At 40.6% G+C, this 26,537-nt stretch overlaps 1 protein-coding gene and 1 long non-coding RNA gene across 10 annotated transcripts in view; one reads left to right on the forward strand and one right to left on the reverse strand.

The window, feature by feature from the left end:
- kcnc2 (potassium voltage-gated channel, Shaw-related subfamily, member 2) overlaps positions 1–26,537 on the reverse strand; it is a 67,574-nt gene that overhangs the window by 30,346 nt on the left and 10,691 nt on the right. Inside the window, exon 1 of one of the 9 annotated variants that reach the window (XM_081604025.1) lies at positions 25,921–26,150. The exons of the other annotated variants lie outside the window; for them this stretch is intronic. Within the exon in view, the coding sequence (XP_081460151.1) occupies positions 25,921–25,998 (78 nt within the window). The 5' untranslated portion in view covers positions 25,999–26,150. Of the gene's footprint in view, positions 1–25,920; positions 26,151–26,537 lie in introns of those variants that run through there. 9 annotated transcript variants of the gene reach the window in all.
- LOC145550180 (uncharacterized) lies at positions 2,518–4,335 on the forward strand. The gene is made up of 2 exons (XR_014086068.1): positions 2,518–3,831; positions 3,956–4,335. It is a non-coding gene; the product is annotated as an uncharacterized LOC145550180 (long non-coding RNA).

The following is a 26,537-nucleotide window of genomic DNA, read 5'->3' on the forward strand; positions in this document are numbered from 1 at the left end:
ATTTGGAAAGCTCCAAAAGTTGAACATTTTCTAGAAAAAAAAGGAAGTTTCTGAGTCAAACCCCTGCAAGTTTCTAAGATGAATCTCAAAATTTGATTCATGTTCTTGCGCATTTTTGATTTTTGGACCTCAGACGTTTCCTTGTTTTTTTTCTAGAAATTTCTGAGATTGTTGACAGAAACGCATTCACTTTTTATATCAAATATGGCGTCGTACATGGGGCAGTTGATGACTCCTTACTTTATTTCAGGGTTACAGACTAAAACATATGGTAATAATGCAAAAGAACAGCAAAAAAAGGAGTATAGACCTTTTCAAGACAGTATAGGTTTTTTTAATAAAATGATCCTCTATTTCTCTGACTCATCATAAGACAAAAACACTGCTGAACACTTGATGCAAAGAGCACATACCGTGTCAGATCAGGGCATCAACTTAAAACACCTGACCTTTATTCCTCCTTTGCATTAGCAGTGTCCAACAAAAACACACCACCTCCAGTGATGTAAAGGTCAAAGTGTGATGCTGCATTGCTTCAGTTTCTGGTAAGACAGCAGTTGTTTGCAGCCTGTGAGAGGAGCTGGATTTATCTTTATGTGTGTTTTTATGTCATAAACTCTATTTCTGTGCAGTGAATTTTTTTTTGTTATAGCTATTATGTTTCATGACTATGTGCTTAATTCATTGTTGAGCAGGTCAAAATCAAAGAGTTAAATTTTTTTAATTTTTTTAATTTTTCTTGGTGTTTTGATGCCGCCTCTTGGCCAAGATTCCCTTCAAATAGATTTTTATCCCGGTAAAATAAAAGTTTTACTGGAAAAAAATATTTTTTTTGTTGCCACTAATACAGGTTCAACATTTGCTTGCATCTAAATAAGATCAGCAACTTTGAAATCTGTTCGTATATTAACCATGAACCCCTTTGTTTGGGGTCAGAGTTACCAAAATGCCAAACTATTTTAAGGTTAAATTGAGATCAAGTCGTTCAATTTGAAATTGACAAAACAAATCTTCTGGGTTTTCAGTCACTGATGTCATGACTACAAATCAGGGGCGTCTATTTCAAAGTGGACCACGTACAGTAGAAATTGTTTTATGTCCCGGATCCGACATTTCACCTGACAGGCGGATGCAGCCTCAGAGTCTGAAACTCAACACCGACGAGGAACAGCAATGAGGAAATAGCTCTCGCAAAAATACATTTTCCAGGCATTAGCGGTTCACTTAATGGGATTAATTATTTCCGAATATTAGCCTTACATAAGCTGGTTTTAAATTCCTATCAGCCGGTGACAAAGAAAGCCAATCTGCATCAGTTTACCAACAATGGGGCTTCTCATCAAATTAGTGCGCTCACTCAACCTCGACATCCCTGGCAGGCAACCCACACGGCAAAAAGTGACATTTGTGAGCAGACGCGCATTAAATCAGGACTCAGATGCAAACAAACAAGAGTTCTGCATCCCGCCTCCACCACAGCACGCACCCTCGTTCCCCGAGCACACGCTCAGGAAGTGCGCTGCACGGAAAAGCATTCCCTGGAGAATGCCTATCAGCGCTGAGGACCAGGGTGAAGCTATCTGGCGTTTCAGATCGAATTAGTGCCAATTAGCCTGTGGGAAGTCAGAGGAATGCATCAGAGGCTGCAGAGAACAAAGCAGCCCCAGAGCTGAGATTATAACAAGGACTGCTTCACCTCAACACTGGGAAAACCGGATTCTCTTCTTCTAACCAGTAAAGAAAATTAAAGCGATAAAACAAAAATTGAAGGAGCAACTTATTGCTTTGATTTTATGCCATTCCTACTATGAAACTGAGCAAAGCTTGATCGACATCCATCCGAGTATTGTCTTGCAACTGAATAAAGCTGCTACCTCAAATCAGATTAACCAATATAAAATAAAAATGCTAGGAAAGTTAAAGGTAACATATTAACTGGTCAGTATTTTCAACAGGACTCAAAAATATCTGAACTTCCTGAAAGGGAATTCATTGTTGCCTCACAAGTTAACTTTCAGTAAAGGTGTTGTGAAGTCAGGATGCAAAATTGATCAAACAGCAATGTTAATCTTGGTGGTGCCGTGGTACCCGAGCACCCCCATCAGTATGACCTCTGACCTGGTGTGGGTAACCAGTCCATGAGGAAAAACCTAGACATTCCAATTCCAACTGACACTTCGAGTCTCATTCCATGCCTTTCCCATGTGAGCAACTTCCTCTAGTAGATTCAGGGCCTTTCTAGGGTCTCCTTCCAGTAGGATGTGCCTTGAAAACCTCGACACAAACATTCAGGAGGCAAGCAAGTTCCCAAACCACCCCAACTGACTTGTTTTAACAAGGAAGACCTCGACCACAAGCTACCCAAATGTCGAAGGACTCACCCCACCAAGAAACGAAGCCTTTGCCAGAAACTTTTATCCAGAATCTTAGTCTTTCACCAATGATCTGCATCTTACATCCATAGGAGAGGATTGTAAGTAAAGATGAACCAGAAAGTCAAGAGTCTTTTCACTCAGCTCTTTCCTCACCACAACAGCTCACACCAACACCCACACCAATGCAGAGAAGATCTTAATCTGTCCATCTCCTGCTCCATCATATTATCATTTGTGAACACGACACAGACACAAACTCCTTACTCTGAGGCAAAGTCCGACCCACTCCAAGTTAGAGGGAACAGTCCACCCTGTTTTCTGGTTGTGACTCATGGCCTCGGATTTAGAAGGCGCTGACTTTTATCATCACCACTTTATATATGGTTGCAAACTCCTTCGGTGCACAGATCTTAGGTTCAAGACATCCTCCTTTCTATGACCAGACTTTGAGATCAGGTGGTTGAACAGACCAGCATTTGGAACCAGCATGACCTTGAAAATGTGGACGCATTGCTTGTTTTGGGTGAAAAATGGATTGGATAGTCATTAGGAGCAACCCAGATTACCCCCTATTCCTGCAACACAGGTTACCCCCTATTCCTTAATGCCTTAAGGGATACCTCAGTTAAATTTAGGTGAGGTCACAACCTAAGTCCACTTTCTCTGCTTTATCACACAGGGAAATTGGAAAGTGTGATGCTACTTTAAGACGAAAACTATTAGATTGATACTACAAAGTCTGCATTTTGCTCACGCATCCATTCTCTCACAAGCAAACCAGCTGGACTGTTTTTCGTGTGTAGGTATTCACAAACACAACGAGGTGGAGGTGAGCTAAACAGCGAGGCAGGAGAGCTCAGAACATTTGTTTTACCCTGAAGGTAACAGAGATAAGCAGCGCGGCTGCGGAAGGATGAGCGGAGCAAGAGGGCAGCCCTGCAGACTAATGTCGTGTTACCATGAAATGAACTGCCAGAGGCTGTGTTTGGACGATATCATGAGATCAAGGAACGATAAGGGGTACATGCGTGTGATATCAGAATGCATTCATGTGGCTTCATGCATCGTTTGTGAATGAAAGAGAGAGAAAGAGTCAGTGCACTGAAGCTGAATGAGCTTATTTAAAGGAAGGAAAGCAATGACAGAAAGGAGAAAAAGGGAAAAACAGTCAAGACTCACGGTGGAGGCAATGGTGTTCTCACATTACCCCGACTCCTTCTTGGAGCCCCTTTATTTTGGTTTTGACTCACTCTGTCTGCTTCCTCCCTCCCCTCGGTCAGTCTGAGTATCACCTTCAGCACTGAAAGCACACTCTGACTGCTCAGGCTGGCAAACATCTAAGTGAGGTCTTTGGATCTGCCAAGGAAAGCAGCGACATCCATTCCTCCCTCGACTCGCTAAAGGGGTTGTGATCTTCAAATTCTCAACTTCTTCAAGGTCATTGCGGATGAAGCTAGTAAGAGGAAAGAAAATTTGCTTGCATGGGTGTGTGTATGTGTGTGTGTGTCTATGTTACGAGGCAATCCGAGGCAGAGGAATATAGACAAGAGATAAGTGGATTATCCTCATTCTTTCTCCAGCAGAACAACCCAGACGTGGAGAATAAGCATTTCAAAAAGTGGGCACACACCTGATGCCAGAAGAGACAATGCCTCAGAAGTCATGAACCTCACTGCGTGCATCCAACAGATGAATGAAAGAAAAACAATTAGAGTTTTGAAATGACTGTCAAAGTGTGTAAATATTGCTGATTAATGATGTGCTGAATCCTGAAATGTAATCAAACTGTTAGCAAAGAATTAGCTTAAGGGTGTGTACACCCATAAATCAAGGTCATTCCAACCTCTCTCATTTTTTATGGCTTTATGTAATTCCCCTAATACATTTGTTTGCTTTTCAGATGATCTATGCGACATGAATATCAGACTAAAAGTGAAAAAAGGCTGAGTTATTTATTATGTTTCCATGTTCTTTATTTTATTCATAAAACCTGACATTTTTCCCAAGGCAATCAACCTTCCTACACAATTCCACTCTCTTCGGTGCTCCATCTGGGCTTTCTCCCATTGACTTGGATCCTTTCGGTAAAATTTAAATAAATCAGCAAACAGAAAAAGTTGTCAATGATGATGTTGATATTCTGCACTATTTTACAATTGTAGGTTGCCTGTAGTTTTAGCAATGGCATGGGAGGAAGTGAGCGAAGCCGTTAGTTCATGTTAGCCACGCTTCCAACATTAAGTCGCCTCGTTGACAACAGGACAGTTGTTTACAGCTCAGGCAATTTCTGGTAAGCTTCATAAGCATCGAACTGGCGGATTGCATAGGTCACATGCAAATGTTAGCACTTGGGTAAAGTTTAAGACTTCTACAGAGTCCATGCCTCCAAGAAGTAATCATATCTCAATAGCCAAAGGTTTGAATTAATACTTTTGGAATTAGTTGTATGGACTGAAAGAACGGATGCACCATTTGTGGCAGTATGAAGGTACCTTAATGACCGCTCAACCCAGAGATGCTTTATTCCACTACTGACCTCTGTGATGGTTTGTTGTGGTAGTTAGTTCTGAAAAATGGAGGAGACGACTACCTGTTATGGGAGGTGTTTTTGCACAAAACTCTAGATCATTTTATAACATGATGAATGGGCTGTGACCAATGGGCTTCCTCGTGTGTAAATGATGACCAATGAGGGCGTCTGGTAGATTGCAAGAACCCTATGCTCTACTGCCCCAGGAGCTGAAAACAGTCACAAATCATCCCCCGTTCACCTCTACCTCTCTCTGCTGTTCTTCCTGTAGACAGGGTTTTACCACTTTGGGACAACAAAGAGAGATTCCTAAAAGGTGAAATTTAGAACTGGGACCATGCAGTTAGAAACCAGGACTCCATGTAAGGGCTGTGTCTACCAGACGGAGGAAGACGCAGCTCTTCCAATCCAAGCAGCAACATTTGAGTACAATGTTTTTGTCTAAACGAAATCATGTTCTAAATAGTCACTTTTCCTAAATCTTTCCACATTTTGTCCCTCTAGACCTACTAACCTCAATGCGTTTTGCTGAGATTTTACTTGTTTGACCAACACAAGGTAATGTACGATTGTGAAAATGAAAAGAAATGGTGATTCTTAACAGCTAAATATAATTGTGGGTTTTTTGGAGGACTTTTATTTGTCAAAATAATATTAAAAACCAGTTTTTTGTCTACAGTTTAAAATTATGCACCGTTTGTAACTAAGACTAAAAGGGGCAATGTTATGTATTTTCCAGCCACATAGTATCATTATATAACACTATCAAGTAAATATTTCACTTTCAGATATTATGAAAATGTTGAATAGATGAGATATGACTTAAAATAAATTTGACTTTACAATTTAACACTTTGAAGTTGGGCCTTTAAATGCATTTAAAGAGACGACTTCCTGCCTTCAGGAAGTCGTCATAACATGGCTCCTCTATTAACTCTTTAACAACATTTTTACCAGCATTGCACTGAGAAGTAGCTCGTACAGCAGAGAGCTCAGCAGATGCGGAGTTGCAGCAGGTGTTTGCTAATTGCTGCTGGCTAGTCTGAAGGAGCTACGTGGGGGAGTTGCTGGGAAAGGCTGCTCCGTGAGGAGGAAACTCAGAAGCATAGAAACTACAGATAGGAGGCGGCACTTGGTCTACCAGGTGTTTTGCCCAGCTGAACAGTTGCTACAGGAGATTCAAAGGTTTCTCTAACTTGCATGAAAAAAAAAGAAAATCAAGGCAACCCTCCAGGTTTTAACATCATAGCATTGACGCAAGGCTCAAAAGAGTTAATTTTACTTAATGCCGTCCCTTTAAAAAAGGTGGTGAACATTTGATAACATTTGAAAAAAGTTTAAAGGACATGGATACTTTTGCAAAGCCCGTCTTAGCATAACTGATTAAATATTGTGTATCTTATGTCCTTTCTTGGTCAAGAATAGACACAGTGGAAAGCAAGCCTACTGGCACAAATCAGGGTCAGTGAGTAGAAATCGATAGAAGACCTGCAGTGAGCTAGGCCAACATCCTGCCTTGTCCCTCAGTGGACGGCATGAGACGTTAACGGCCTCAGCAGAGAGCCAGTGACGCTCATCACAGCTCACTTTGTCCACTGAAAGTTCCACATTATCACAAAGATGGAACAATAATGTAATTGTGCTCACAGCTTCATTTTTTGCACAAATGCCGTTTTTCCTCAAACTTTAATATTAATAAATAAAAAAAATGATATGAGTGCAAACTGAACAGTTTCAGACTGAAAGAGAACATGCTAAGCCTGAGGCTGCTTATAGACCATAGGGAAGGCCCTTTGTGCCCATCGTCGGTGCATTGCTCACATCCACTGTTTGACAGTTAGGAAACAGTCTCTTTTCTTATGTCTATGTATTTGGAAAGGGAGGTAGAAGTGGCAGGAAGAGCTGAAGGAAACTGGAAACGGCAGCAAATGAAGATGAAAAAAGATGGAGGTTCGGGTGCGAAATCCTGAATCCTTCAGTTCTGCCTGACTGGCTCGAGGTGATTTGGCTCTCCAAACAAAGCTATTTGCTTCTTCAGAGCTCGCTTACTTCATCCCGATGAAAAATGACCAGCCTCTGACCTCCTGTGGCAGCCATTTCACACCTTTACTCAATTCATTACTGCTCTAAAGATAGCCGCACTCGTACAGCGGCACACCTTCAGGTTGGCGATGGTGAGAAAATGGAGAAGTCTTGAGAGATTACCAGTTTTCACTTAAGATTGACTATATAGAAATAGATTAGAGTTTTTTCCAAGACCATCTCAGATTAGCGCCAGGTAAACTTGAAGCTATGCAGCCACACATCTCACTTTAAGCCCATTTGGTAATTCTTCAAGCGATTACGTTCATCCATCCTCCATCACCCATCGTTTAGTCAAGGACAGATTGTCTGGGAATCCCACTCGTCAGAATTACTTTTCTCAATGGTAATTTTACCTTGAAGAAGCATGCTGGAATTCCATTTGCCTTAAAGGCGCTGCATCGTTGGGTCAAACTGCGAAATATTTTAGTTTTACTAAAACTAACTCCTACCTTGTCTCTCATCCAGCATACTTGACTGTATAACCCCAAAATAAAACTTTCAGAATAAACTGCCATTCAGTGATTCGCTCTGCTGCTTTTCTGCTTGGGTCAGGTTCTCCTGGTGACGGCAAATTTCTAACCCATTACCAAATGTTGCTTTCATTCGATGCCATTGTTTCCTATGACCTATAAAACAAACAGAGTAAATGCTGCCAGAGTAGGATTTAACACCAAATGATCCCGATTTAAATAGGATGGTCAGAGGGCAAATTTAGAAGCTGCTGACAGACGATGAAGATTCCAGGCAGTGAAATTGGTGTGAGGACAGAAGTGTTATTTTCTTGTAGCACTTTGTACTTGGCACAAGTTTGCGGTGGCTCAGGAGGGGTTCGTATTGGAGCACTTTGGCCGTATCAGGAACCTGGAAGCTATCCTGTCTCAGGCCAAAAGCTCTAAACTTAGCTCTCCTGCACCCCCTTGATATAGAAAATCGAAGTGAGCTGACCTCTAGGATTGTTCTCAGTGTTTGATTTTAGGTGAAATATCTCCCGCTTGAGAAAGTTAAATCTTTTTCTGTGCAAAACAGACGGGATATGGCAGAAATTAAAGGACAACAGGTCACCAAATTCTATGTAAAAAAAATTAAAAACAAAAAATTCCCGATTTGACAGGAAGTCATAAACTGAAAAAGTGTTCACACCCTTAAACTTATTTTATTTTTGTTCCAAAATGACTAATAAAACACTATGAAGTTGGAACATTAAGCCCTCATTGGACCAGAGGATCTTCTTTCGCATATTTACTGTTTCTCCTACATGATGTATGGAAAACCTTCAATTGGACTGAAAATCATAAACAAAAGAGTTGATTTCCTATTTTCACTTGAAAACATAAACAGTAGTTTAAATTTCTTCCTGGATCTGATGATAATCTCTGCTTGCTGCCCAACTTGCCAGACAGAGACCCGCCGCAGCGCAAATAAATCAGGTACGCACCGGGTATTGGTTTCTGCTTGCAGCCATATCAGATGACAGCAGGTTGGAGCAGGTGCAGCACTCCATCAACGCGCCGTATCAAATGTCGACTGCGTATTTAAACATCGCTGCCTATTGTCGTGTTTGTGATTGTCACGTGGCAGAAAAGGTTTGTGTGGTTATTATTTTTATCCGCCTGTGAGGTGGGAAGGTGGCAAAGGGACAGCAAATGTCACGTAATCACATTTGCTGGGACGGGTTAAACGAAGGGGGCCGTAAAGCGTGACCTCTTCCCATGTAGTCATCACTGATTCCTTAGGTGGGCGACGCTTTTATTTGTCCTGGCTGACATTATTACCTTGGGTCAAAGGCTTCGAAACACACTCCAGTACAGACGAGCATCACACAGAGAAGAAAAAAGAAGAGAACAGCATCTTACCAGAGTCGCTGCGTTTTCATTGACCATATAATTACCAAAAATATTATTATTATTTAATGACAACACAGCAATTACAAAATTTAGTTGTTTGGTTTATTTTTTACATTAGCGGAATATCGATAAAGTTGAAATGAAATTTGTAATGTAAATGCAGCTGCTCTCAAAGTGTTGCCATCAGGGATAAAGAACAAAACCAGTGAGAGTCGGTCAGTTTTGATTTTCTTGCCTAAGCAACATCCACTGGATGTGGAAAACTGGTAGCAACAAACTTCAAAACACCTGCAGAAGGTTATTACTTCACAATTACGAACTACTTTTTGTTGTTTGATGACGAAACCCTGAAGGTTGCTCTTCAAAATGACAAAAATATGAAAACAAAAGAAGAGAGAACGAAATGTTTTTTTCAAAAGCACTGCAATTGGGAGTTTAGGCAGAACAAATGCTTAATGATAGATTTTTATAGTCAGCCTATCCCACTCCATGACAGAAATGCAGTGGGATAAGTCAAAAATAAAAGGAAAACTTCCAAAAAGAAGCCTTGCTTTTGCCAATAAGGAAACAAAACATATAGTGTAAACTTAATGGACTGGAAAACATGCCACAAAGGAAGATCCTCTGAATCACACTGGTAGTATTTAAACTGTCCCCTTGCTCTACTTTACAATAACATTGTAAATCCCAGAATAACCTCTTTATAAATACCCCGCCCCTCCCCCTCCACAAACGCATGGACACATTTCTGTGACCAACCACAAATTATTCCGTCACCCTGCCTGAAGGACATTTTGCCCCGAGGACAAAAAGTTTTCCTCAGCCCCTTGTGGCTTTAGTACAGCTGTTTTGCTCTTTGTTAGCTTGCGCAGCACAACGTAGCTGTGACTCTGGCTTACAGCTTCACTAATGGCTGTGGAGCACGACACAAAAAAATGTAATGGGTTACCACCATTCAAACTGACCCAAGATGGTAGAGGATTGTCTAACATGGATAAAATAAGATTGACAGTTAACTGCCAGTTCTGTAACAATCAAGATGCGGGAAGCTAAGCTAATGGCAAAAAGGTTGAGCAAAATCTGCCTGATGAAGAAATATGTTAAAGAGGTTACAATTTCCCAAAATTGCCAAAGAACTACGGGCCATTTTTTGAAAGCTTGAACTTTCTCATCCAAAACATAAAAGGCTACATTTTTCATAATATGCTAAAGCTAATCCAGCAGGCAGCACCTCAGCTGAATGAGCGCTACTGAGGCGATAACTTAAGTAGCTTGTCAAGTGTTTGTATGTCAGAAACACATAAAGCACATTTTCTGTCCCACAACGGACTCTGTTTGGACAGTTCCTCTTTCCCGTTCTTGGATCCCTTTGCCATTTTAAATTCTGTATCAACTGGATCCATGTAGCGGCATGGATAGACATAGCGGCATAGACCAGCGGCACCCTCTGCTGGATGGAAGCCAAACTACAACCCCAAAAGACGGTCTAAGTGGACATTATTAATTTAAATTGACTTTAGGAGAGTGTGTTTTTATTTAATGAAGTTATTGATCTTGTACTGTTTTGTTTTTTGTCTTCATGTTTTGGTGGTGGGAGATTGTCTCTATACATTAACATGTCAGAGGAAAAATGCTACACTTGTAGAAACACAAATTCTTACCAAGTATTTTTGATTTAGTTTCTAGTGCAAATATCTTATTACACTTGAAATAAGACAAAATTAACAGGCAGCTTTTTATTTATTTTATTTTAGCAAGATACATGTGTTTGTTTCAATTATTCATTAATATTGAGGAAAAAGTATTAGTTACATTTTATTAGTGGGAAAACTGTCTTGTTATAAGCTAAATAATCTGCCAGTGGAACTAGTACTTTTTCATGAACATTAAGGAATTACAGACTTAAAACAAGCTCCAATATCTTGCTAAAAAGTAAGTAGTAAGTTAGAACACTTGAAATAAGACAAAACTTAGATATTTGCATAGGAAACTAGACCAAAAATACTTGATAAGATTTTGTGTTTTTGAGCTTTACTCACCTTTTAAAGTACACTGCAATTATGTTGAAATCAACCGTCAAGTTCACAGACGTTATAATACGGCACACGTGATGAATTTGTGAAACAAACAGTGGATGAAACATGAAACGATGAGGGATTACAGCGACTTTCTGGCTGTCAGACCTCGAGTGGGCTTTAACGTTTTAAAGCCGTTGTTCGACTTCCACACATGCTGTACTTTCTGGTCCCGTTTCTGCTCACTGTGTGGGCTGCTGGCTCTTCAGATTGCTCCAAGCATTTCATCTCAGCCACTTTCTCCTGAGTAACTTTACATGTTACAACCCCGTCAACAACTCCGTTAAAACACATTTCTGTTTCGCCGAGAAAACGTATTTAAAAGCTCAGAAGGAGTTTTTATGCGTGGGTCCACTAGCGGAGCTTGGTGATGGGTGTAAAGGTTTTTTTAGGTTTGTTTGTTTTTTTTTTTTAAATGAGGGATTTAAATATGCCGAGGATTTCCGTTCATCAAGAGCAGAAACGCGCAGAAAAGGTCGAGTTTTATGAGTTCAGAGAGCGTGGTGTTTACGTGCGACCGTCTGCTCTTTGTCACAGTTTGAGAGCGAAAGCCTAACAGAATGAGCGGAGGCCAAAACAGTAGGCTGGACGGATGCTAACGCTCAGAGCAAGGAGGACGACAAAGTCGCACTTTGTCACAACTGAAGGCCTGTCAAATGTGGCTATTACAATAAACTGGCTGCCTGTCACAACTTTAACAGGACAGAACGATGCAAAACAGTGGAAACATTTCACCCGGGCCAAATTTTGACTCATTTCAACAACGGCCATATTTGGAAGCGAGGCAGCAGCTACGGGATCTGCATCTTACACAAGCTGCTGGGTTTGGTTTGGTTGCTGAGTTTTATGTACCAGATAAAAAAATACAAATTCTGTCATAAATCAGAGGTTATAATTCTGATGCGTGAGAACTAGTTGCTATGTTGTGCAAAAAAAACAAATCTTACCAAGTATTTTTAGACTTGATTCTAATGAAAATGTCAGTACTCTTGAGTTGAGACAAAACTAACCTAACAGGTACTTTTCAGCGAGATATAGGAGCTTGTTTCCTTTCACTTGGCGCCTTTCAGTATTCATCAGTATCAGATCTAGCTGCGAAAAATTTCACAATATACGACTTTGGGAAATATTTTTAAAGACTCAAATTACTAAAAAAAAAAAATTGTGATTTTCTTTTTCCTACTGAACAATAGATTTTTTTTTTTATACGAACAGGATTGTAGATCCAAAACCTCAAATGCTTTTGTTTTTTTGCACCTTAGTTTCCTCGCTAATTCAAAGGCATCCAATTATTCTGAAGTCTAAACATATTTCATCTATTCTCAGCAATGAAAACAGTCTTCATTCGAAAACACCTGCTGTATTTAGACAAAGCTTTCATACAGCATTTAAAAAGCAGATTTGGGTGCAACAAGTCAATGTTACCATGACAACAGAAGGAAACCAGAAACACTGGAAAAGATGGTCAATTTGCACTACATCAAAAAGATTTTAATGTAAAACTTGTAGTTTTGTCCTGAATTTATTCTTGAATTGCGGGTCGAGGCGGCTGCACAAAATCAATCCAGGGGCCACAGATGGGCCCCGGGCCACACTTTGAACACCCAGCAATTTCTGCAAGCTCCTCCAAAGGCATAACATTCTGCCATTACTGTGCTCAGTAACATTGCAGGCTGGAATGAATAAGAGCCAAGCTCTGTTCGTTAATCCAATGTTTATGTTCTGCACATGTGAGACTGCGCGCCTGTTGCTGCAGGCGACACGATGACGGCAGCAGCGCTGTGTGACGGAGGCCATGGAGAGGCGCAGCGGCGCAGATGGTGTCAAGGCAGGAGTTCCCCCAGTGTCACACCTCCCCCACCCCAACACCGCCGCAAACAGATCAAGGGCAAGAGATCAAAAGAAGGAGCCGACACACGACAGCGAGACTGTAAAGGCATTGATCTCTAAATCTGATCTGCAGAAAACAGTCAAGGAGTCTAGAATCAATGTTATTTTTTTTGTTTTTTTACAGATTATTTGTGTTCTCAACTAAATTTTCTAAACAATTATCACAATTTTGAGATTAATCTCAGAAATTTTCTAGAAAAGACATGAGCATGTCTGAGTAATGTCAAAAGTAATGGAAGTAGACATTTTTAACCTTTGAAACTCAGAAATTTAGAGATTAATATCAAATTTTCCATAAAAAACATGAACAATTCAGAGTTTCAAAAGTCTTGAAAGTCAAACAGTTATAATTTTTGAAACTGAGAAAATGTCCTTATTTTTTCTAGAAATGTTCTGAAATTGATCTCAGAAATTTTCTAGAAAAGACATGAACATTTCCAAGTTTCAAAAGTAATGGAAGTTGAAATCTTTCAACTTTTGAAACTCAGAAAGTTTGAGATTAGTCTCAGAAATATTCTAGAAACAAACACCGAGAGAAAATATGAAGTCAAAAATTTGCTAGAAAAATCCCTCAAATTTTTAGATTAGTCTAAAATTTTCAAGAATAAAACACGAACATTTCCCGGTTTCAACAGTAATGAACTTTGAAAATGTTCAACTTTTAAAATTCAGAAATTTTGAGATTAACCTCAAACATTTTCTAGAAAAAACAAGTTTCTCAGTTTCAAAAGTCAAAAATCTGCTAGAAAAAGCCTAAAATTTCGAGAATAATCTCAGATATTTTCTCCCCCCAAAAAATTCTGCGTTTCAAAAGTAATGAGTCAAAACATGTTTACTTTGAGACTCCTTGTCCATGTTCTTTCTAGAAAATATCAGATTTATCTGGAAAATTTCTGAGTTTTTTGTAGCACATCTTCGACCTTTCACGCCAAGACATTATTTTCTTTTTTTCAAGAAAATATCTGAGATTAACCTCAAAATTTCTATGGTTTTTAGTGGAAATTTGCTCAATGTTTCTTTCAATCTACAATGGCCGCATCGCCGTTGTACATGTGTAAGCTGACAAAATCTGAACAAATTTAAAGACTCCTTCGAGTTTCCAACACAGTAACGTTCCTCGGGGGTTTTAAAAGTACCACACGTAAAGCGTGCGTTTGTCCGCTCGAATGCGAGAAAGACCCTCTCTGCGAACCCACAAGCCTCCTCCAGCTCGCAGCTTAAGTGACTTCTAATGGTGAGAGAGTCACGGTTCGAGGCAGCGCCTGGCACACACTGAATAGCATAATTGCCTGTGTTCGACAAGGGTGGGAAATACAAGAGTGCTACAGGGACGAGAGGGTTATATTTACATGCTGGGGCTGTGAGCGCGAGCAGATACAGGCCGGTATTTAAATGTGACACTGCATCTGGCAGGAACGTGCATGTCACGCGGCGCCGCGTTGTGATTTTACTCCCAGCGATGCTTCGCCGAAAAAACAGCAGAGACAGAAGATAAAACAGAACATGCAAGGGGGGGCCGGTTCGTTCTGATCTAACCATTGAATCAAAAAGTTTTAATAAATATAAGACATTTATTGATTAAGAACTCCAGGCTAAAATGTTGTATATGAATATCAGGACAAAGGACAGAAAATAACCACTAAAACTAATCGAAGTGAGGTGTGCTTTGCGGTATCGTAGCAACCTTTCAGAGCGTGGACTGAGAAACGCTCCCCGATTTATCCAAACCTTGTCCTTTAGAAACCCCTGTCACTATAAAACCCCTCATTTTCGTCATGTATAATTCAGAGTCGTTAGTTTCTTTCCTATCCAACCTTTTAAAATGCAATAAAGATTCTTGTGCTGCCAGATAAACTTCACTGATCTGCAGGTTGCGTGGTGTGTGTTATATCAAATAACATCTTGCTATTAGACTTGCTATTGACGTAATACGACCCTTTGGCAGCTGACATTATCGACTGAAAGAAGGTCAAGGCAAGTTTGTTTGCATTGCACATTCAGCAACAAGCCAGTTCAAAGTGCTTTATGGTATAAAATATAACACAGTAACTGATTATGAACCAAGTAATAACCATTACGTTTTGTCAAAAACCATCATCAAAATCATCAAATATATTGATCAATGTTCCAGTTCTTGCGAATCAAAGGCAGCTAAGCGGACGGGTTTCTAGCCTTGATTTGAGGAACTCAGTGTTTCGATTGTTTTGCAGTTTTCTGGGAGTTTGATCCTGATTAGCGGACAAACTGGTCAGCCTGTCTTCCCACCACAGAGTCGAAGCGATGCCACTTAAATCCCTGTTTTCTGTGGCTCCTTTCAACATTTAGATCACTAGCAAAATATGCCCACTCCTATAAAACCGGGAGTTTCAGCGCTTTGCCCGACCAACACCATGCAGAGCGAGGAGGACAACGACAGCGACCTTTAAGGAAATGTTGTTGGCCATCGGTCATTGCAAAAAAAAAAAAAAAAAAAAAGTTTGCTTAGAAGAGAATTTGCTCTAAAGAATTTCTAACTTGCTGTAGTTCACCTTGCAAACATTAGGTGTCACTACTGACAAAACACTTCCAGAAGAATAAATAGAGGAGGTAAACCTCTTTCCACTTAGTGGATCCAGTTTTACCAACAGAAAAAACAATGCACTAGGATTCCATACCGAACAGGGAACCAATCATGGCTGTTCTTGAAGCTTCTCTGTTAATCAGTGCGAATGAGGTAAACTGCTCATCCTTAAACAAAAATTATTACAAACTTGCATTTGAATGAAGTGCAAGACGGTGAAAATAAAACGCATGTGATGGCTCTCAGTCATTGATACGTCCCATTACCTCGACTGGATCAGACGCTCTTTGGTGAAAACACTAAAACGTTCCATATTATTAAAAGCTTAATGCCCTTTTAAGCCACTGGAAATAATTGCAAGTATGATTAACTTGCTTACAGCATTCTGATCAGAATATAATTCACTCTGCCTGGAAGTCTGCGTGGTCATTATTAGCTGGGAATACTCTCCAAAGCTTTTTGTGGAAATTCTACACTGGCTTTAATCACTGAAGGCAATTATCCCCTGCATAAATCAAATTATTGGAAACTCACTGCAATCGCTAAATTATTAATTGATCACTTTAGCTACTTGAAAATGTCTGTCGCAAAAATGTCTGCAGACTGAGTTTGGATTGGATTAATGGGATCTAAGTAGAGGTGGACTTAGAATTTGATCATAATATGTTGTAGGGCTGTCGGCATAACGATACAAATTATTAAAAATGACCACTTCATTTTTAGGGAACTGTGTGGCACAGCAATCGTAGCGCCACAAGTAAATGCTGATCTTGAAAACCATTCCTAATTTAAAATAAGTTTATTTGTGACGTGACTTACTTAAAGAAGTGTGCTTTGTGTCACTAAACCACACAGATGTAATCAGAATTTTATATTTACTGATATTTATTGATGTATTTGTGGGAAAAAAAACAGCAGAGGGAATAGTGAAAACATTTCAGTCTTTTTTTTTTTTAAACAACTGAACTTTATAGTGACGCCAAATCAAAATTCTCTTGACAAGAATTTTTTCTTTTCTTAACCAATACAATAAACGCACACGGCGAGTTGTAAATACATTTTCATTCTCCAAAAATGACAAATAATGAGATCTTGTGTAACGTTGAACTTAATGTATCTCAGCACTGGAGAAGCTCAAAATCAGGCCCAGTTCTCTGAGAGTCCGAAAGCGATATGTGAAATTATTTAGCTAAAGCTAAGGGGCACGCTGTGACTTTTTTTACCCCTCTTTCTCTCACCATGGGGGCTCTCCCTCCCGTTTGCTCTTCCTGACTCTCACTTTCTTTTTCCAGCGTTCATTAAATAATCAGGACACTATTTCGGGGAGCTTCCCCAGAACCAACCCCACTCTGAAGTGTCTCGGTTCACGAAACGTACTCCTGGTAAGGATGGAAGCTGTGGTTGATGGATCACCAAAGCAACAGGCGACGGCAACTATTGCATCCGAGTCCAAATTCTTTGTTCCTTCAGATGCATTTCAGATTTGTGAAGAAAAATAGCGTGATTTGATAATAATAAGACTAATAGTTCTGTTTTCGCTTGGTGTTGCAGTTGAAGGTGATTTATGGCCACTTAGAAGATCTTAGGAAATCAGGTTATATATACTCTGCAAAGTGTCTGTGGATAAAGACTGGAGGAGCATTAAATATACATTAAGCTCTAATCCCTCAAACCACAAGTAGCCTGTGAGGATGTTAACACCCGAGGTAGGGCAGAAAGATGAGTAAACCCAATGTGGATTTAAACATAACTGGAATGTTTTCCCCTTTGTGAAAAACGAGGCAGATTCCCACAAGACTGCAAAGTGGCAACTATCAGAAAAGGTATCCTCATTTTTCTCATGGCAAAACAGCTTTGATAGGCTCAAAGTTGATCGCTATCCAGGTTCTTTCGAATGCGTCTGTGGTTGCAGAGTTTCACGGCTGCTGCACATTAGCTTGAATCTTCACTGACATTACCCTCTGTAAGTAAGCTTGAAAGGGATCCAGTGGTCCGTCAGTGGTAACATGCACACTGTCGACAGATTGTATTGCTGCATATCAAGCAGCACTCCTCTCAGGCGGTTGAAATTCCTCTTTGGCCTGCAGGAGCAGCGGTGCAGAAGAGTCATTCTGTTTCACAGCAGTTAGACCACGAAACGGCAAAGAACGGCTGGGAGGGCTTGGACTGGGAGTAGGCTACATGCCGGTGTGTGGGAGTGGCAAGAATGGATTGATGGGTGTGTGTACACATTTCAAACATGCAGGGATTTCTTCTTTTCCTTTCTTGGAGAGTCATCTATCCCCACCTAATGCATCTCCTCTCACACCAGCTACCTTTGGTTCTCTTTCACTATCCTTGAATCTCCTCTTTTTTCTTCCTCTAGGCAGTTCCAGCCTCAGCATCCCTCTACCGATGGACTCACTGTCCCTCCAGCACATCTGACATGAGCTGTTCATTCCTGGTATTATCCACTTCTCAAAGAGAACCTCAGTATCTTCAATCTTCATGCTACCTCCTGTCTCTGTCATTGCCACTGTCTCTAAGGACAAACATCTCTGGTTTCACCACCGTCCTGTGCGTCTTTCCTTTCTCGCTATTACTTTTATCACACCTGACACTTTCCTACACCCATTCCGACATCCTTCCACAGGTTTCTTCACTTATTTTCCACATTCGCCATTGCTTTGGACCATTGACCCTAAATCCTTTCCGTCTTGGAAATTGTCAATGCATAACCATCCCACAGTCTTAAGAGACGGGGTTATTTAGACCCCATGAGATTTTTACCCTTTGCACGGTCCAGTGGGATCACACTGACCCTGTGTGTGCTTTAGCAATGTTTTTTTTTTGTTTTGGTGTGTTTTAATGTGTTGGGAACTGACGGTCTGACAAGACACCCCCATCGCTTTCTTGCTGTCCGACCGTGACATCTGCCGTGCTCCTACTGAGCATCACACCACAACTTTAATTAAATGTCATTTTTATTAACTCTGAGAAGAAAATCATCAGAATTTTAAAAAACAAGAATTTTAAGCAATCATCAATGTATTGGTATATATGGCATTTACTTTTGTGATAACCTTCTGGAAATAAATGGTCTTTTCAATAAGACTCTGATTTATTGAATGTATCTGTAGAAGTTTTATAAGTACGACTTGATCTGTCAAACAATGTCATTCTGATCTTGTTTGCCGTTCTGTTCATTTTGGTGTGGGTGGGCAGGTGGGCCACAAAGGGTAATTATTCATTAATGTATAGAGATAGAAAATGAATCTGCATAATAAATAGAATTATTAATACCAAGAACAGTAGAAAAATGTATATTCATAACAATCAGGCAATTAAAAATTGCCACACAGAAAAGAAATCAAGAGAAAAAAGATTGCATATGGTTAGCTCTAGCTGGTTGAGAAGCACACACACACACGATGACAGGCATGAATTTTGTGGCATAAATGGAATCAAAAGTTCCTAACGGCACTTCAGCCGTTAGGAACTTTTAAGTTGCTAGTAAGTATAAGTATGCCAATACCTGCTGCAGGTATTGACATACTTACATGTGTACATGTAAGGCAACACAATTCAATTTTGTTGACTTGAAAATGTATTTCCCGAAATATCTAACCAAATAGGTTAGCTTATTGATAGTATGGTTTACATTTCAAGAAGTTCAAAATAAAGCGTCTGTTTAAAGGTTATCCCAGCAGTCAGAATAAGGCAGAGTCATCTAAACTGAAGGATATGATGGAGAGAATCAATGTAAATATTCTTAGTGATGTTTTCCATCAAATATTAGACATAAAAGAACAGAGCAGGTGTCCAAGTGTTTGCTTTTAACAGCTCTAGAAATTTGTACAAGCACACAATAACAGAGAGAGATCTCGACAAGCAGCGGGCCTTTAACCTCTTCTTTCAGAGACGTGATTCGGCGTTTGTACTGCCGAGCCCCTTTGGGGTTTCTACTGAAGAGCGAACGCGGCCATGTGTGAAATCTTCAGCCTGTGAGCCCCCTGATGAAGAATGCTCGGAAAGGGCGGCGCGGGGCATCTCCGGGTCCCCAGAGGGCTGGATCCAGTGGAGAATTACTAATGGGATCGGTTCTGCAAGGTCTGTATCGGTGAATCACAGAAGGCAGCTTAGACAAAAGATCCGGCGCTGCAACGGTGGGGATGAGGTCAGCTCGCTTTTACTTCGCTCGCTGCACAAAGCTGATACAACGCAACAAGGAATTAATTGCTTCTTCGTCATTCTGAGTCATTCGATACGAGTCTAGCACTGAGGCTAGTTTCTCCCTCTGCATTCATATTAAAGCCATCCTTAAACAATTACAGGGTCTCGCTGAAGGTGACGTATAAATCAACTGAATAGTGAAGGGCTTTTTTTTTACTCCTGCAGGGATGATTCCACAGATATTGGGAAGTTACAAATGCCTCATGTTTTTTGTCTTTTTTGCACAGTTTACAGATCATCAAGATGTTGACTGAAAATTGGTGTTAGTACCAGAGTGCAGGTCTTCAAAGCCAGAGATAAGACTTAGTGTTCACACAAAAGAGTCTGGATAGATATGGACGGAGTTAAGAGAAAAAAAAGGGCATCTTGAGGGTAGAGCTCCACTCTTTACAGCAAGATACTGTAAAGTCCATGGCCTGGGTTAGCTATGCCTTAAGCTAAGGAGTTTTTGCAATATTGGTATTTTGTTTTGGTCAAGAGTAGAATAGGATGGGACAGGAGATGGATGGGGATCTGTCATAGTGGACAAGGAGCTGAAACCAAAAGCAAAACTCTTGATTTTCAAGAGATGTGGATAATCACAAAAAGCACAAATTCCTGGATACAAATGACTGAAATGAGTTTCCACTGCAGGGTGGATGTGATCGGTCTTAGAAGTAGGGCAAGTGTTTCTGTCATTCTATGGCAAACAACAATCCAGATATCTGAACTTACGATATTTTTCAATTAGATTTTGACCAGACAAAAATGCCCATTTGAGATATCTCTAAATACATTCTGACTGGTATAAATTATGTCAGATTTACCTTTGAGTTGACTGGAGGCTTCAATTCAAGATAGCTACAATGAATTACCATCTAGAACGTGTTTCAGGTATTTACAATTAAAGTGCACTAGTCAAAGTAAATTGGAGCTACCTCGTAATAATTCAAATTAAAGACATCTTGAATGACACCATAATTCAATACATCTTAAATGTACTTGTAGATAGTACTTAAATAGATTTTACTCGTGCAAATTAAAGTGCAGATATCCTGAAAGAAAATAATGACTGGAATTATAATTCTGACTCTTCAAAATTCATCTTAAGATATCTCCAAATGAGTTAGAAATATCTTTAGACAGTTTTCTATTTGAGATATATTGAATTAACATCCTGAGTAGTCAGGATCCCATGATATCTTGAATTATTATTCTGTCTAGTCAGAAAGTCACAGATTTACGTAGCATTTTGAAATTTAAAAAAAAAGGAGCCAAATGTATTTCAGTCAGCTGAAATTAAAGATCCACAATCTTTCAATAAACATGAATAATCCGACTCCTTACACACAGAGAAGCACAAGATAAAGTTGTACTGCAGTTCTGTATTGACTTGCTTTTCCAAAAACCCCATCCACCGCCTCTCAGATAATTAAATGACAGGGAAATACATAGTGTTTTTTGTTTTGTTTTGTTTTTGTTTTTCAAATTTGCTGTACTCCAACAAAGTTTTAATAGTTTGTCTTAATTTTACGTGAGAAAAAAATTTGGCTAACCAAGCAGGGACTTAAAAACTCAACCTAGTCCTTTTTTTTTTTTTTTTTTTTTTTTTTTTTGGTTTCCCTTTTGCTTTTAATTGGTTTTGAGATGTGGGAATGGAGTCAACAAAAGAAAAAAAACAAACAATTTCAATCAATGCCGTGTCCTTGAGAAGCGTTGAATCCTTAAGAGCAAATGGATCTTCATTAATTATTTAGCACCATGTCTAAACATTTAGCTGCAGTTCACAGGCAACAGAAACCACACCTATAATATGCTGACCACTGGTGTAACAAAGTCGTGCTATTTACCTTTTACAACCCATACTTTAATTGTATCTTGCTACAGTAGATTATTTTTCCCCCTTCAGGCAATTCTTCAGGTGATAAAACAAACTTTATGCCTCATTTTATTATTTTCTGAATTGTACATAATACATTGCATTTTACACTTTTCTATGAACCCATGTGTGTCTTTACTAAAGAGACTGACAAGCTAATGGTATAATCATGTCTATTTTGCAGGAGGACTGCTGTGAAACCTCAGCATGTTTTGACTTGTTTTTAAACACTAAGGTTTCAGATCAAGAAAATTTCAATATCACAGAAAGATGATGTCAACATGATCACTAGGGAGAAATTATGGCCCACACATGACCTTTCTAAATTGTATTCATTTATCCAGGCTGTTTCGAGGATGAGCAACATATAAAGTTGTGTCAAAGCATCTAGACTGGGTTTAAGTTCACTTTGACTAGACCAAACTGCATTAATTTTGTTCATGAGATTTTTTTTTTTTTAGCCGTTCCTTTAAGATTTTCCTGACTGATGCTTGAAGTCAGTTTTTCTATGAATTACAAGAAGTCATCCAGAATATGATCAGACCATCAAACCACCACCACCATGTAGTGACTGTTGGTTTGAAGTTTTTTTATCTGAATTTTATCCAACATGTTGTTTGACAAATGTGAAACTGGTCTTTGTGTTAATGAGCTTTGTGGTTTTGACCTCGCAACCCTCCCAATGATGACGTTTGTTCTTATTACTGAATCTTAAACACTGACCTCAGGCCGGTAGTGCTTTAGTTGGTGTTATGGGTTCCTCCATTGTGACCTCATGGATGAGTCATCCATGCGCTTTGGTATTAATTTTGATTGGTTGGCCAATGCTGAGAAGCAGGATGTGGAGGATATTTTCATTATTTCTACATATAGTGAGGTAGGATTGATGGCCTTTTCCCCCTTAATAAATGAAATTATTTCAAAACTATATTTCTATTGACTCAAGTCACATTTGATATTAAAATTGCTTAAGCAGCAAGACATTTTTTAAGGTGCAAAGTCTTTTTTGTTTTAGTAACTTTGGGTCACATATTCACTCTTTAAATATGATATTTGGGCTTTTTTTAAAATGCATTTCTGCTTTTTATCTCAACCGCACACCTCTTGAAAGCAACAGGAAGAGAGTTCCAGGTGGGCGGCAGCGGCCTTAAAATATCCAGCCCTCATATGAGACGCTGTGGCGAATTAACCCTCTGCAGGATCTTTTAAAAGAACAAAGAGGAGCGCTGCTCAACGTCGCACCCAAGGTCAAACATGCACTTTCCACTTCATGCTGCAAAATGCTTCATTCATAGTCAAATGCATATCATGCTGCCTGAAGCTGGTGTGTTTCTTTAAAAAAAAAAAGCACAAAACCACAGTTCTCCTTTGTGGCAGCAATAATAGACGCACTTTCCGGTGCGGCTGTTACTCACGATCCGTCGCTTGCTCATTTCTCGAGAAACAAAAGAATATATACAAACATTGTTTGCTTAAAATGACTTGTACTGAATCGAATGTGATAAAACAGCTGTTAAGACAGCATTATGTTTTTTTTTTTTGTCAAATGGATTCCTAATTGCCCTATGAATATTGTAGGACTGTTGCGAAGACCTGACAAAGGGAAGAAATCCGTCACAGGGCCCCAGCGTCGTTGCTTATGCTGAATCTGGCACTTTAATCTGCTGCCTAATAATTTAAAAGTTCTTTCGCAAGGGGAGGAAGAGGACGAGAGCGTTCGTCATTCTGGTTGGAAGCATGCGGCTGTGTGTGTGAAAGGAGGGATCAGACAAACAGACGGAGCGAGCAAGGCCTGATGGGATGCTGTTTATAGCAGGCGGCGGAAGTGCGAGGCAGGTTTGGGTCCAATCATGCATGCTGAAAGAGTCTCCCTCATCAACTATCCAACAGGCCTCTCGCTATCTGTTCTTTTGTATGCGCATCAACACACTCCGTCTATCCTGTGTAAGATAGCTGGAGGACTTGGGATAGGCCAGTTGATCAGTACAAGCAATTAAACAGGACCAGTACAGTTGTAGTTGAAGGAGAATTTAGTGTTTTTAGGCTAGATTACAGTACAAATCGTACTCCAATCCTCCAATCGGACATTATGGATGGACCCATTTACAACAACCTCCATGGTACTGCATTGGCAAAACAAACCTAACTCGTTATCTCTCCTCTCCACTGGTATGTGTGGCAACTGTCCTAAGATGCAGTAGCAAAAATCACTTCGGTCTCACTTGTCGATAAAGATATTTTTCCAGAAGCGTCGCGGTTGATTTAGAGGAAACTATTCTAAATAACTCGAGCTTCCATATCGTCTTCAGAGAGACACCCTTTCATACACGCTGAACTTGTTCAGTCTTATTTTGCTTGTCCTGTCATAACATGTAGCGTTAACATGCTAACTGAGGCATGTGGTAACATGCAGAGTACCACAAAGCAGAATCTACTTTGTGGTACCCTGCAACCTTCCCTGCAGTCTTCAACAACAGTTTTCCAGCACACGGGACTTTTGTAGTCGTCCTTAGTGAGAAGCAACATTGATGTTTGCTAATCATTAACTCTTTCAGTATAATCTAGTCTTTGCGAGATTTGGGGAAAAAAAGGCAAAAACACGTTGAGTGTTTTCTAGCGATGCCTTTTGGCCAAACACATTGACACCTTGGCTCCATTTCAATTTAGAAAACAGATTATCCTCTCCAGATTGAGATAGGATTTTGTGTCCACAACTCCTGAGTTATTTATTTTTTTGCCACACAAATGAGATCCCCACTTACCGAAAGAAAATTGTGCCCAACTCCACCTGTGACCAATGTAGCCGGTGCCACGCTGCTTTAGGTGAAGATTACCCGATTAGTCAAATCGTGAAACGTTGAAAGTTAATGTCCTGTTTGAAAGTTAGCCAAACATTTTAAGCTACGAAGCAAAAACCAAACATGGCGCTGCACATTGAAGCCAAACATCTCTAGGTCGGACTCGTTTGTCTGAAGGGCGTTCCTCCAGGTGTCTGATGTAAACCTAGGTTGTATAATCATTTGGAGATGAATCTTGTTATTATTCATGTCTTGAACTTTGCAATACAACGACCTAACCGATACCCGTAAAGCAGTGGCCTCAACTTGCAGTCCTCCAGGGCCAGTGACCGAGAGTGTTTGGATTTCTCTCTGCTTCAGCACACTTTGCTTCTATATTAACTCATTAGAGGAAGTTTGGCCATTTAATTTTAATGTGTAGGACAAGGGACACATCTAAACGTTGCAGGACTCTGACCCTCAAGGACTGCAATTTGACACCACTGGTGTAGAGTTTGGGACGGAGCTCCATCTTGTCCTTCTTCAACAACACTCTTAAAGCAGGTGTTGCATCTGAAACGTTCTTACCAAACCACAGTGCTGCTTATCGATCGTCTTCTACGTCCAGAAACAAGTATTATGAAGGATACACAGAGGCTTGTTGAGAAAAGAAAGCTTAGCGAACACTGCTGTGACGAGCGGCTAGTCCCAAAGCCACCACCAAACTCCCAAAACATCTCACATCACATTTAAATTTTGAAATTTGGTTGAAGCCCCACCGACCTGACGTGCTGAGTGCTCCTGATGGCCACTGCAAGAACAGCTTCTACAGGAAGAGTAAACCCGTTCAGGCCTGTGATTGGCGGGTCGGACAGACATGACTGGCAGTGGTCGCAAACATGCCCGGCGGTGTGCCGTCGACGCCCACGCCGTTCTCCTACTCAGAGTCGGCTCTGCTGCCGTTTACCCGTCAGATTCTATTTACTCAGCCAGGCCTCGTCGACTGTTTGCAGGAGATCATCTGCATTTCCCCCCCACCATCACCACCCTCGGTGGCCTCGGACGATCCGAGGAAGCAGTCAGCCGGGCGCACCTGTTGGCTGACGCACACCTGTGGATCTGACCGGCAAGGATCAAATTGCGAGGTCGCTCTGCATCGCCCCTATCAGCGAGAGGAAAGCAGTTAAAAAGGCACGCACAAGAGGAGGATTAGTCATCCGAGCGACACTACAGCGCCTTTTGTTTTTGTTGCATCACTGATCCAAAACTAACAACCCGGCACAGAAGGCGTCACTGAGCAATAAGGGCTCACGATCGAGCAGGTCCCTGAAATCAGCATCGCGGACAGGCCGGATATCAATGAAAACAGGCTGTGGTGATGAGTGATGATGTTGCCATGACAACAGGCAGGCTGAGCGTGCAGCCTGGCTTTAGTATCTTCAGGCATGCGGCAGGCAGCACCCAGACGGTTTGAGTTTTTAACCTCTTAAGTGGCAGGAAGCAAGCTGCAGTCTCTGATGGGATCATGGGATGAGGGTTAGGGGTGTGTGTGCGTGTGTGTGTGTGTGTGTGTGTGTGTGTAGGTGGGTGAGGGTGAAGGATGTTTGTCTTTGTTTAAGGGGAGGATTTAAAGTCAGGCATCAGTTAAAGCTCTGCTTCAGAGGGCAGATATGAGAATGAGAAAGGTGTTATTTCTTGCTTTTTTTTTTGTTACCATCCAGATCCAGAAAGGGCCAACTACAGAAACACGAGAGGGACAAACAAACAGATTAACACATAGCAGCACACACATACACACAGGCAGAAACAGAAAACAGAAAGAAACACAGCTAAGCTACAACTGTCCCTATGACTCACACGACCCAACATAAACAATTAGAAATTAAAGAGGCTATGTTTAGGGTCTGAGAAGAGCCACTGGTTCCACTGTAAGGCCTGTTGTTATCTGTACCTGCCCTGAGTTTTATGACCCCGTGAACTTTGCTTTGCAACAGCAACAATGAAACCTCCAGTCAAAGGAGGACGCTAGACGCTCAGCATTGCAAAAATAATAAGAGTCAGATCACGAGCAGAAGAAGAAAAGCAGTAACAGCAACAGGTTGCTGTTGGGAAAATACAGCGAGTCAGAAGTTCTTCCGTTTTCCCCCATTCATCCCTCCAGAAGAATACGGAGCTACATCGGTTCCCTGGGGAGAAAGTCACCTTCCCTTCAAAGTAGACATTGAAGAAATCAGTTTGTACTGAAAACCGCATGTACCTGAATCAAACTGCAGGAGTTGACAACATCTGATCTCAGATGAAAGGCAGTAAGTGGTCAGAAGTTAGCATCAG

This window comes from Poecilia reticulata, chromosome 23 (assembly GCF_904066995.2).
Source record: "Poecilia reticulata chromosome 23, P_reticulata-male-v2, whole genome shotgun sequence".
NCBI classification, from domain to species: Eukaryota; Metazoa; Chordata; class Actinopteri; order Cyprinodontiformes; family Poeciliidae; genus Poecilia; species Poecilia reticulata.